Here is a 13346-nt window from a genome sequence, read left to right on the forward strand (position 1 = left end):
GGGACACAGTCGATTACTCTTAATCATTATTCGGTACCCTCATTAACAACCTTTGTCATCAGCAGTTTTCTTGTCAACAGCAGAATATTTTACATCTGTCACTTAGGGGTCATAGTCATGCTTCACTGCAGCAGACCTGAGGCCTGTCATATTAATACACCCCTGATAACAAGGGGTTAAATGAATACATCTTTAAATCATTACCTGATTAAGTGGTAAACACTTTTATTGGGGTGTAAAATAATAGCTTCTTTGCATTTGTAGACTCGCACAAATCCTGCAATCCTCTTGCCATCTTTTAAAAAAACAGTCCCAAAGCAAATGCAGCTTAGTCTATGCACTAGACCGCCAGATTGCTGAGGTCACATTCAAACAACTAATCGGGGTGATACGTGATTGCCATGACTGTGCTGTGGGAATGTACAAAATCTGTGAAGACCACCAAAACAATACTGACCTTCAAACATTGTGCCCACACAGTTAAGAAATAGTATAGGCTACATGGACACCAGGCTCTCTTTAGTCAGTGCAGCAGTATTGATCAATTGTCACTCGAAGGAAAGAACATGGCAGAGAAATTGATTACATATATGCATCGTATAATCAAATTTCTGGAAAAGTGCTTAGCTAAGGGGGAAATGTTCAGTTGACACATGAGTAGACTCTATAAGAAAATATCACCGCAGCACTGGACAATATTCCTGTGCACTGAGAGAGCGAGAGATGGAGAAACGGGAGCAATCTGGTGTATAATGCCAAATACATGTGAGATTTTAGCTGTTTTCCTTACAATAGGTGGCGGCCATGCTAGCGTGTGAGTGACCGAAAGTAGTTTGGTAAAATGTAAAAACTGCTCTCCTGAGAAATTTTGTTGAAGATTATTCACAGCAGATAATCCAACTTCAAATCTCCACCGAAACAGGAAATACAGCGCAATATTTACAGTCACACCTACGGCAAGGAGTGCACCTATCCTTTGCTACCAACACTTTACGCACAGCAACGATAGGCCAGTGGTGTATTATATACTCTATAGACGTATTGTAAAGATTTTGCTTTTGATTTGCCGTGCGTGACTGCTCTTGTAGGATAATATGATCCAGGATTTCGCTCAGTAACTTTAAAAATCTCTCCTCTCCGTGATTAGAAATCGAACACTTACTGAACATTTTGTTCTATTTCAGAAAAATAATATTCCGCCCGCTTGTGATTTGGTTTCACCTCTAGGATGTGGTGCAGCCCATGTGCGCCCCTCTGCTCCTCCTTATGTAGTATACAGCGGGACACTCCGCAGTTCGCTTATCCCGTTCCTTCTCGTTGCCTTTTACGCGCTCTACGTCTGCAGTTACAGTGATTCAGAGCCCCTGTCTTCAAGCTTTTGGATGAAGGCGCAGGACTCATTTCCTCGGCGTTCCCATGGCGAAACGACACTGTCCGTTCTCCCGATGAACATTTTCAGAGGAAGACGTTGACGCTTTTTTCTTCTCTTTTCGATTCATTTTCACACAAAATGTGGGGCGCGCGTTCTCTGCGCGGCGGAGTGCTTCCTACAGCAATAGCCGCTTGACTGAAGGGGAGATCCCGACTCCCTTTCCGTCCTCTGCTCCCTCAGGAACAAGAGGAGTTTGCATGCAAAAGGTGGTTTGTCAAGGCAAGGTGAGACTCATTTTTACAACATATATTCTGCTGTTTTTCTTTTTTTTTCTTTGTTTTTTTTTTTAAACTCTACTTTGAAGTGAGTCGAAAACGAATGTGCGCTACCAGAGCAGCAGGGATTGTTAGACTGGTTTAGATTGAAGGTAGGTGGTGGACTGAACACAGATAAGAAAAAACAGCAGTGTAACAGGTATGCGATTATACTACAGTTATATTATCCGCGCGATTTCGCTGTGCATGCCCCTCTTATACACATCCATGTAGATCTTAAAATTGGCTTCCTAGTGGCAAATTCGTGATACAGATAATACGGCAGTTGGGGATGTAACTAAAAACTGTTGCATCCAGGAGTACTCCCATCATTCCCTGCTACATAGACTTATTTCTCATTATTTTTTATGTTTTTAATTTATTTTTTAAACCCTTGTGCGGCTAATTAGTAAAAGGGATATATTTACAACTTTTAATTATAAAATATTGAATTTTATACATATATATATACATCCCAGTCAAAATAGTTTTCCTTAGTAGCTTTTTGTTTATGTGCAGGGAGTTAAATTTTACTGAAAAAATATGACTCTAATGATATATGATAATGAGAAGTTAAAAATTGTTGCCTCACATGCCTCCAGATTGGTGCATCTAAACAATAATGGCACATGACCCATTTGGGGTGCCACAGAAAGTAGCAGGAGTTCATTTCCTCACTACAACGCTGCTGGAGTGGAATGCAAAGCAAAGCAGCCATATTGACAAAATCATTGATTCTGCCTAACACCTTCATAGAAATGTGGGATCAATAACGCTGCACGGCTGATGCTATTTTTTGACAATATGAAGTAACAGGTTCCCAACTGAAGAGATCGCATTTGTTTTCTAATTTTGGAGGTGAAATGTGTCTCTTTTGATGCTGCAATTGATTTAACTAATGTGCCATCAGTCACTCACTCATCTCACACCCTCTCTCTTTTGTTTTCTCAGCCATGGAGGGACTTGCCTAAAGACGAGCCAACATAACTGACATAAGAGCTTTAAATTATTTTCCCATATTTCGGGGGGGTGAGGAGGTCAGTTTAACATCTTCCCAGAAGTCTCCTTTTCCATCACCATGGCTGAGAAACTCGGACCAATCGGAGTTAAGCCAATCAACATCCGAACTGCTCCCTCGCTTCCCCCTGAGCCCATCGACATAATCCGCACCAAAGCCCGCTCCCGCAGAGTCCGCCTTAACGTCGGGGGTCTGAACCATGAAGTCCTGTGGCGGACCCTGGATCGGCTACCCAGGACCCGGCTTGGCAAGCTTCGAGAGTGCAACAGCCACGAGTCCCTGATGGAAATCTGTGACGACTACAGCCTGAACGAGAACGAATACTTCTTTGATCGGCACCCGGGGGCCTTCACCTCCATTTTGAACTTTTACCGCACAGGCAAGTTGCACATGATGGAGGAGATGTGCGCCCTGTCGTTTGGCCAGGAGTTAGACTACTGGGGTATTGATGAGATCTACCTGGAGTCTTGCTGCCAGGCCCGTTACCACCAGAAAAAAGAGCAGATGAATGAGGAACTGCGGAGGGAGGCAGAGACAATGAGGGAGAGGGAGGGAGAGGGAGAGTTTGATAACACCTGCTGCCCGGACAAGAGGAAGAAACTGTGGGATCTCCTGGAGAAACCCAACTCCTCAGTGGCTGCCAAGGTAGGAAACCCAAACTGGAAGTGCGATCACACCGTCTCACATTTCATGTTCACATTCAAAGCTGAACATGCTCCCTGGATCACAACACATTGCAGACATGGTTATCAAAGGCCAGATCTATCCTGTAAAAACAAAAATACTGGTGAGTTCATCGGTTTGAAATGTAGTGAAAGCTGCTGTCTTTGGATAACAATTTGTACGGATGGAGGAAAAGCAGAATATAGGGATGAAAAATCATCCTTAAGTAAAAACGCACAGTTCTAGTATGAGTGGGAATCACTGAACTAGAAAGAGTTTGACTTCATTTGCTTTGATGAAATAATCGGTAGAAGTGTCAGCTTCTGGTCTGGCTTTCTTTGCCTGGATAAAATAGACCACATCTGTTCATGGCTTGTAAAACGGTACATTTCTTGGACAGAGTGGTACAAGTATATATTCTCATGTGGCTCTATTATGCATAAGTCTTACTGATTAGATGTACTTCTTTCTCAGTCAGACTGTGAGTCAGGAAAATGTCATAAGGTGCTTGCATACGTATCGATAAATACAGTTTCTATAGCCCTGTTTTATAAATACTTGTATATAAATAAAGGCATCTTTATTTGGTGTGACTGAGGGCTGAGGTAGTCATCGGTGCAGCTGCTACCCACCTTTCCACATGTTTAGAAAAATGCTGCATCAGTCGCATACAGCCCCGTGTTCATTCATGCCCCGAATCAACATGATAAATACTACAGACATCAAGTGACTGTCTTGCCATGTTGTCATGGCTGCTCCTTGTAAAACGATGACATCTCCTCCTCCTCCACCTTCTCATTCCACCCTCACTCAGTCTTCAATTAGGATGGTCAGCCTTGATGAAATCCAATCACTGATAATTTAGTATCCTGATCCCATCATCAAGCAGTGCAGGCGGGGCAGGGCTCATCGGGATTATATTCCACGTCAGAGGATCATAAACACAGGGACCTGCGTGCGTGACCCAAGAAACATCATCCCCGTCGGATGTACTGTACAGTGCACGTTGGATGATGCATTGTTCTGAGCCCTTTTCCATTAAAGCAAAAGCTGTTTCACTTCGACTGGGACAGTTTGGAATTCGTGCTCGATTCAATTTTAGACCCCCGGTGCTAAAATTATGATGCAATATTCAGCTTTGAAATGGCAAAAAATGGTAATGACTCTCAATGCATAAAGTTCAGCTCATTTTACAGGCTGCTATAGATGTTTTATTTTTCTCCTGCCTTCCTGTATTATATCCATATAGCTTGTTTACCCACACATCAACTAGTGATATGTGACTGACGAGGACCCCGCCTCACCTCGATGATTGATTTCATCCTCAACGGGGGAAGCTTTATATCACCTAAGTTAATTAAAGAGCTGGCAATATTTAATTTAAGGCAAACCTTGGTGATAGCAGTGTAGTAACTTGATATGTGTGTGGATTTTAAACTGATAAGTCCAAGTATAGTCCCTTAGTCAGACACGTCTACGTATTGCTGACCTGTACACTATTGCACGGGGAAAGCCTGTGAAACCTGAAAGGGAAATTCCTCCCTAATTCAAATGGCACTGACGTTCTGCAGACTGCTTTGCAAGACGAGCTTGAATGTGACTCTAATGCCTCGGCTTTGTGATTTCACTAAGGTTATCTGCAGTTGAAAGTACATTTGGAAATAACCTGCCAGGGCTGCTGGACTGTCAGATGGCAGCTCCCTGAGGTCAGGGAAGCCTTTTATGGGGCACATATTGTACGTGCCTTGAAAGCCCTTTACCAGGGAAATGCCATTACAAGCCTGGTACACAGCAATGTGCTTTTATTCAAAGCAATATGAGCCCTTTGTCAAATGCAATCACAGAGTCTTACGGCATAGAATATACACCTTCCCTTCACTCTCTTTGTTTTTCTGTAAAGCAGGCTTTATGAGATTTACGAGGAACCCAGTCTGACACTTAATGCTACCGCTGGCCTGCTCTGCCCTTAAATAAAGGTAACGCATAAGAGGGCCGACCTTTTCAGAAGGGTCCATCAATTTAGGATTTCATTCTTTCAGGATTTCATTCATGCTTTGGGAGCACTGGCAGAGGAAGGGAAAAGGCAGAAGCCTAGCACACACTGCACCAAAACAGAAAAAAAAGGTGCTTAGAGAGAGCCACAAGTGAAGGGAGAGCTGCGGTGGACAAGATAGTGGCAAAGGAAAGCCCTGAGAGAGAGAGAGTGATGCAAGAGATGAAGTCATGTAAGTTACGCCTCAGGATGCTGAGCTGGATCTTTGCAAATCTTTCTCAGTGAATTATGAATGGTCCAAAGAAAGAGAACACTCTGCAGTGCGGTGGCTTCTTAATGTTGCTGTGACTTTTGGTTTAGTGCCCTCTCGCGTGGGTGGGTGGGACGGGAGGGCACTGTCGGGTGTTTGGCGTGCGAGAATTTCATGTAGAAGAAAAGATCTTCCAGGCTCGTGCACTGTAGTGCGAGTTGAATTAAATCACACATGTAAGGGACAGATTTCGTAAACGGTGTGTGAGCGCTCGTAGTTGTGGTTAGCTTTATGGGGAGTTACAAAAAGTTGCGCTGTTTTCTAAACAGAGGTGCAGTCGGTACATTTTAATATCAAGCGCAAAAAATTAAAAGAACCTGTTTGTAAATGTTAATATTGTTTAGTAAATCAGTATAGATGCAAATAATAGAGTTTCCACCTCTTACATAAAATGCTGTCACTGCACTCTCTTTGTAAATACAAACACAAACACACACGTATATACATTTTTTATATTATCTCTACTTGTCAATTAGATACTGTATATAATAATTTAGTGGCAGTTGTGCTCTGAAAAATAAAACCTAAGATGGTGTTTGCATCTTTTCCCTCCTTGAGGCTATAATTTCTTGTAATCCGGTAGAACGTGTCATCCTTGATATTGAGCCAGAAGGACTTAGTGCTGCCCCGACCTTTTTTGTTTATAATGAGTCATGGGTATAGTTCTACAGCAAATATTCTTAACACTAGCTTGCACAAGGAAGTCGTATTAAAATGGCTGGATTGCTTTGGGAAATATGAATTTATTTTTGCCTTGATGTCTCTCTGTGTAAATGCACTTTAACAGTCATGATGCCAAGATGGCAAATGTAACTTGTGCATGCAGTTTGTAACCTGCCTGTGTTTTTCCACTTGAAGTGTTTTTTGTCAGTGAGATGGAAAATGTGATTAGATGGCTCCAATACATTTGTTTCTGCCTTCAAATAAACACAATGGTATGCAAAAAAAAACCCCAAACCAAATCGTGTAATAAGTATCACGATGTTAACGAACAGTTGCTACAGATCTTAGCGGTTTAGTCAATATTAAAAATTATTGTTATTAGTCGTGACATGGGTGCATACAGTGCTCAGTTTTAATAGTGCAGTATGCAAGAGCAGCATCTTTTCTTAATCTTGATTTGTTTCATGCAGTGCTTGCAGTTAAACCTTTTAGAATATTAATAATGTAATGCACAGTATTTGTCACAGTACGGCTGTGTGCAGGCAAAAGTAGGACCCAAACGCAAACTCACAGAGACAAAAGGTAAACTCAAAAAACACAGCTTTATTGCTGGCGTGGAGTGGGACACGAAAAACAATACAAAATAGACTAAACTGGGAAAACTAAAGCACAAGGCGCCACAGGGAAAAATCACACAGCTATGATGGAGACTACGACACTGACAAAGAGAAACACAGGGCTTAAATACACAGAGGGATAACGAGGGAATGAGACACAGAAGGAGGGCACAGCTGGGAGAAATCAGGACTGGACGAGACAGAGACACAAAACTAGAAACACTCACATGAGGCATGGACCTTCAAAGTAAAACAGGAAGTATCACACAGAGATGCGAACTAGACACAGTGGAGACAGCAACTAAGAAACAGAGACAAACCATAAGGCAGAGGTCTAAGAACCAAAATACACAGAGGGAAATACTCAGCTTTGAACACAAGAGACTAGACTAGAGGGAGTAACAAAAGACCAACCATGAGAACATAATGCACAATGCAGGGTGACAGAAAACAAGAAACTCAAACATGCAAAGACACACCATAAACAGAACAGAGGGGGCACAGAGAGACATGAAGGGCAGGGGAGACTTAACATGGGTTGAAACACAAGGGGGAACTAATAAGCAAATCAACATAGGAGGCCTAATGAGCTAAACATACTATAAACATCAAAATGAACTAAAACTCAAAACACTGGGTCCTAAGACCCAGGATCGTGACAGTATTAGAGCTTTAATACACCAGTGACTCTAAAAGAGAAAGTCTATATGGGCAGCCCCGGAAAAATAATAGCAGAGGATTCAGAGCATTTTAAAGAGATCAGTGTTTCTTTCTGTTCCCCCACCCTCCCTACCCAGCCAGCCAGCCAGCCACCCACACACACATACACACACACACACAGGCCATGTCCAGCCCTATGCTTGCTCCTAATGTGGATGTGCAACATTACTCTCCCCTTTATCTAATAAGCTAGTCTAGCTAGTGGAAATGGTAAGCAGTGGGACTGCATGGGCGCAGCCTTGTGCTGTTTGGTCCTCCCACGCTTGGAAGCAGCCAAAGTCGGTCCACTGTTGATGATGATGATGATGACACCGTATAAGGAAGCTGTAACAAAATACCTTACTGTAACACGCATCCTAAATGTCACTGTGTGAATGTCAGTGTTGTCATAATCATCCGTCTCAATGTGGTGCGCTAAATCCACAGTACACACTGCCTGTTTGGCTTTGTTGGCTCATTTATAGAATCGCATATAGAACGGGACATGTGAGACTGCAGAAGTGACAATATTAATGCGTAGCTTTGGATGTGATAGGAGCAAATTCAATTAGCATACTGTTGTGGCACGACTCCACGGCGTTTGATGCCGCCCGTTGTTTCACATCAGTGCAGACAACGCCTTCCCGTCCATCCATCTGTTTCCTTCCAGGCTTTTATAGCACTGAAGTGAGCATTTGGCCTTGTGTGTACATCGATGGAGTTTCTGATATTGCCTGAGTCAAAGATGAGTGGAGACGGGGAAAGGAAAAATGAGCGTGGCCTTTCGTCAGCATTAAGTCAAACGTTCTCTGTGTCAGATTCAAGCAGCAGGTGGACCCGCTAATCTGTCTTTCATAATCATTCTTTCATCTCTGCCTGACTCGTGGTCTGTTCTCAGAAGTTTAAATATATAAGTGCTGGCATATTATTGACAAAAACTCAGCTTGTTGGGGAAATATGTGCGTTCTAGCTACTTTTTACCTATGTTGTGAAAAGCCTCTCCGATTGATACCGACCTTGACTTTGCAAATACTATTTTTGTCTCCAAGTTTGTTTGTTTTTTCAAGTAATGCATCCATGTACAGGAAGTAATGGTAACTCAAATCTATGGGAGTTATCGTGTTACATTTGAAGAAGTTATCAGGATGCATAGCCGGAGCGAGTTTGTCATTTGGGCAGAGCGCACCTTCTCTCCTCGTGTAGTCTCCTCGTTGCATAAGCCTTCCATCAGGCCTCTAATCAGTACAGCCTAGCATTTAGACACCAGCACCTAAATCCTCTTTACCCAGCATTCATAATCAGATAAGAAAGAACCTGCTAGATTATAGGTGGCATGAGTTCTTATAGTCCCGCCATGAGAAGAGGCAGAAGCATTTGTCATCAGGATGTTCCAGGAAAAACTTTACCCCTTCCACCACTGCCTTTCTTCTCTCTCTATGTCACCTGCAACAAAATATAATTTTTGAGATGATCTTTGGCTGCGATCACTTGTGCAGTGATCAAATATTGTTTTGGGGATAACAAGAACTTTGCAAGAGCCCTGACAATAACAAGCAATGGATTTTCATTCCCTCAAAATATACTCTGGAGCAGTTTCATCTATAAAAAGAAGTGCTTATGTTCCTTCATTTAAAGCGTTTTTTGATGGTGTCTTCTATTGTTTTCTTTGAGAAGTGGCTGATTTGTTGTATGCACATTGAATACTCACCAGTTTGTTCTGCTATTTAATCACTCTAAACATGAATTTCCACACATGGACAACAAATGGCACTAGCGCTGTAAGCAGTAGAGTACTTTCCACTGTCCTTTGTTTTGTTAGTGCTGTCTGAATTTATAGTTATGTTACCAAGCAGCAAATATCAACTTTCCTAACAAAAGCATTCCACGTTGATGAGTACTATGACATCTGTTGACAGGGTCATTTCACGTGGCTCTGTAGGAATAAAATTGCATTAAAACTTCTGAAATCCTGCTTTGCAGCTCGAATGTAATACTGCATTTATTTATAAGGGTTTACACTCATGCCTTAGGTGTGTTTGATTTTCTCAGATTGCTGTAATCGACCGCTACATGAACAGAAATAGTGGTAAGTGTGGCATAAAATACACACAGATAACATTACACTGACATTTCATTACGCAAAAGAGGTTGGGGAAGACAAATAGGGGGACGGCACATAAAGTTCATCTGTCTCAGTACTAAATTGTTGCTGTATATTTTATTTCAAAAATTCCCCTCCATCAGTGTATGCGTTTATTGTGACACACACTTCTGTGACAACCCAGTGCTGCTTTCTTTAGTTATGATCACCAGTGGGATTTTGCGTGCAGAGGAATTACAGTTTGAATGCAGCTCAGTGACCATGGCATCCCAAAAGAGCCCAGGGGCCTGTCTTACGGCTAATTGCAGTTGACCATGCGTGTAGTGATTCATGAATGAAGACATCATTAAGTGAAACTCGTGAGGCACGTCTAATCCTCACTATGTTAGCCACACAATTTAACTAATACAGAAAAGGAGATCAACAAGCAAATCCTCTTTTTTAAGCATTGGTCTAAAGCATAAACAACAAGGTCAATACAAACCAAAGCTAATGAGTGGCCAGATGGTGTGAGAGGATAGCTGAAGTCTATTAAGTAACTGTGCTATTATACCCTCAGTTTACTACCTCACCTACAACTGAGCAAGCTTGGTACAGCTATACTGTTCTTCCATTATTTTTATATTTAATAAATTAACTTATAAATTACCCTGTATAGTGATAGTATATTAGAGGGAGTGGTCAATTAAATTTCCCTAATGTTATACTTTAATTGCAGAATAATAAAATTATTACCACAAAAATTGAATTTCTTTTTTTTACTTTAAATCAAAAAAAAAATTGGAGCAATAGCTGTCCTTTGAACAATGAAGAAAAATTTATTTAGACAATGACCTAATTGATTTATCAACAGGCCAATACTATTAGTTGGTAGCTACTTTCCAGTCTATTAGTATCAGCATTTATAATAACCGATATATTAATATTTAAAAAGTAACGAAGAGACGGAAGAAACACCCTTCAACCATATCACGAGTGTTGATGTTGCATAGTTTTTCCACCAGAGGGCACGCTGCAACTTTCCCATTGGAAAACCATGTTTGGAACACAACAAACAGCGGATCTGAGCAAAGTCGGACGTCGTGTAAGCAAGTAAATAAATAACTTGTTGTAAGAACCCGACACGCACACTGGATTTCATGCACTAAAGGTTTGTTTTTATTTTCGCTTAAGCAACTGTATTTTGATGTTCTGGCACCAGTCGCACAGGAGCAGCTACTTCCTCCTCCTCCTCTCCGTCCCTGCCGTCACTATTTAAGCATACAGAGAAGAAGAAGAGGATCACCTAGAGCGGTCACACCTGCCCTCTCTGCCACACCACGGCACTGCCCTGAGAGCTCACTGTAACACCCCTCCACTGCAACAGGCCAGACCACACCCCTGCCACATAACTGTTTTGTGTGTCTGAAAGAAAAAAAATGGAATATTGGAAAATTACTGGAGTACCGAAAATAAAAAAGTATTTGTATCAGTCCTAAAAACACTGTATTGATTGGGCTCTAATTAAATTTTTCTGTGTGTCATAATAAATCTAACTTGTTTTTACTACCCTTTTGCTTCATTTTTGGTCTCTACCAGCTGCTGTGGAAACTATTTGGCTCTCTGGCTGCCAAATGTTTCACATCATTAGCATTTCCTTCTTGCCTTTTTGTACACGACAGGTGGTGCGCAACAGTGGGTAAGAGTCTGTATGCCAAAAACAGCTGCCTTCTGCTGCAAAGCTTTGTAAAGCTCTGCAATAAACAATTTCTTCCATATATTCCACGTTGCACAGGGCATACCTCAGATCTGACTGCCATCAAATTCCTACATAAACCCCACTGAAATGCTGGGAGTGGCTGCATATGGACCACCAACGAGGGTTAGCGCTGCCCAGTGCTGGCAGCTCGAGTGACGCCCAGAGTAAGAGGTTAATATGTTCCTTCCTCCTCCTGCCTTCCTCATCTCCTCCCTGTTTCCTCCACTGCTGTCTCTCAGGGAAGTTTGCTCACCCTGTCTGTTGTTCTTTTTTCTTGTCCCAGTAGAGATCAGGAATAGGGAGAGATGGAGAGACGACAGGTGCGAGAAGAGAGTCATCATTCTAAATGCTATGAGCATCGGGTCTCTTTTACGTGCTCCAGTAGTCCCCCCTGCACAGACACACACACATTGTGTATGCTGAGCTCACAGCCAGTCTTCCAAATCTCTGCACATACATTGAATAAGACACGCATTTTGCCCTCAGTAAACACACAAGCAGACACGTCTATGTGCAATACACACACACACACACACACACACACACACACACAATAACACACCTCTTTATCTGAAAACCTTCAAATGCTGCTGAGCCAGCTTTCTATGGGCTTCACAACACAGCGAGTGAGATGCTGTTGTCTCCATACCATTTAATAGTCTCCCCACCCTCTTCATAGCCTCCCTTTACATTTCTTTTTATCACCTTCACCCTACAATCATCCATTTCCTCCTATATACCTCCCGCGCCCTTTCCTCTCTCTGCTCTGTTTTTCCATTCTTTCCACATTTCTGTCATTACTTCCCTGCAGCGTGAAAGCTGAATTGTGATCCTTCTTGCTGTTCCATCTTGGGAGCATTGACATGGGAGTGCATTAGTATTCATTGTGGTGTTTATATTTGGCCCCTGTCCTTCATGTGTGTGACTGACTACCAGTCATCAGAGAAGTGCATCCTGAGTGCAGGACAGTATGCTGCTGGTTCTACCTAGAAAACAGATGTATGGTATAAATTAAGATATCACCCACTGTTTGTTTGAAATCCAGTTGTGACTCTTAGATATTATTAAGTGACCCCAGGCACGTTATTTTGGACAGCATTTAGATGAGAGGGTGGGATCCAGAGTTGTCAGCTAACTTTAGCAAGAATGGCTAGCAAGGTTCATCCATAGATTGTATGGTGCTATGTAACATAAAAGTAAAAACTATTTTACTCTGCATAACCAAAGAGCGGACTTTTTGAATACATTATTATTATAAGAACTTCACAACAGCCTATAACGCTTCATAAAATCAAACACACAGAAACGCACGAAAACACTGCAAACAGTACACATGGCTCAAAGTTAGAGCTAGTTCACTCCTAGTTCAGTACGTCTGTACTGTAAATACTCAACTTCTACAGCTGGGATATTTTTGGGCACTTGTGTATAGGAACAGATTTGTGGAATTACTTTGGTCCCTGAAACTATTTTAGCTTTTTAGTTTTTCTGTTTGGTAAAAATGTTTCCAAGTACTGCATTTTTATTTGATAGAATCTGCTAGAGTTGCTCAGTGACCTGATGAGACATTTCACAATGTTTTACAAGTGAGGCTTCATAACAGAGGAAGTATTAACAAAATTTAAAAACAAAAAAAACCCAGAAAAACCAACGTGGGTGAGATTAGTTAGAGGTTCTGAGTGTCGCTTTTGATTACATTTGATTTAATTGTCCTGATCTACGCAGCGTACTGGATACAGTCACTCAAAGCAACAATACCCCTATGCATAACTTTAAGCCTTAACACCATTTAAATAATTAGCTCAGTTCAGCGGTTATGAAGGGAAAATTTGTTATAGATAGATACGTTGAGATTGGC

The 13346-nt window shown here is 41.8% G+C and overlaps 2 protein-coding genes across 2 annotated transcripts in view; one reads left to right on the top strand and one right to left on the bottom strand.

The window, feature by feature from the left end:
* The window catches only part of trpa1b (transient receptor potential cation channel, subfamily A, member 1b), a 46347-nt gene extending 44993 nt beyond the window's left edge, over positions 1 to 1354 (bottom strand). Inside the window, exon 1 of the mRNA XM_085287273.1 lies at positions 1222 to 1354. The gene's annotated coding sequence lies outside the window, so the exon portion shown is untranslated. The remainder of the gene's footprint in view (positions 1 to 1221) is intronic.
* Positions 1355 to 1515: 161 nt separating this feature from the next.
* The window catches only part of kcnb2b (potassium voltage-gated channel subfamily B member 2b), a 95982-nt gene continuing 84151 nt past the window's right edge, over positions 1516 to 13346 (top strand). Inside the window, exons 1-2 of the mRNA XM_085287276.1 lie at positions 1516 to 1656; positions 2638 to 3349. Coding sequence (XP_085143402.1) covers positions 2765 to 3349 — 585 coding nt within the window. The 5' untranslated portion in view covers positions 1516 to 1656; positions 2638 to 2764. The remainder of the gene's footprint in view (positions 1657 to 2637; positions 3350 to 13346) is intronic.

This window comes from Mchenga conophoros, linkage group LG9, assembly GCF_057382185.1.
Source record: "Mchenga conophoros isolate Kocher_MC1m ecotype Shallow Benthic linkage group LG9, M_conophoros_male_GT1.1, whole genome shotgun sequence".
NCBI lineage: Eukaryota > Metazoa > Chordata > Actinopteri > Cichliformes > Cichlidae > Mchenga > Mchenga conophoros.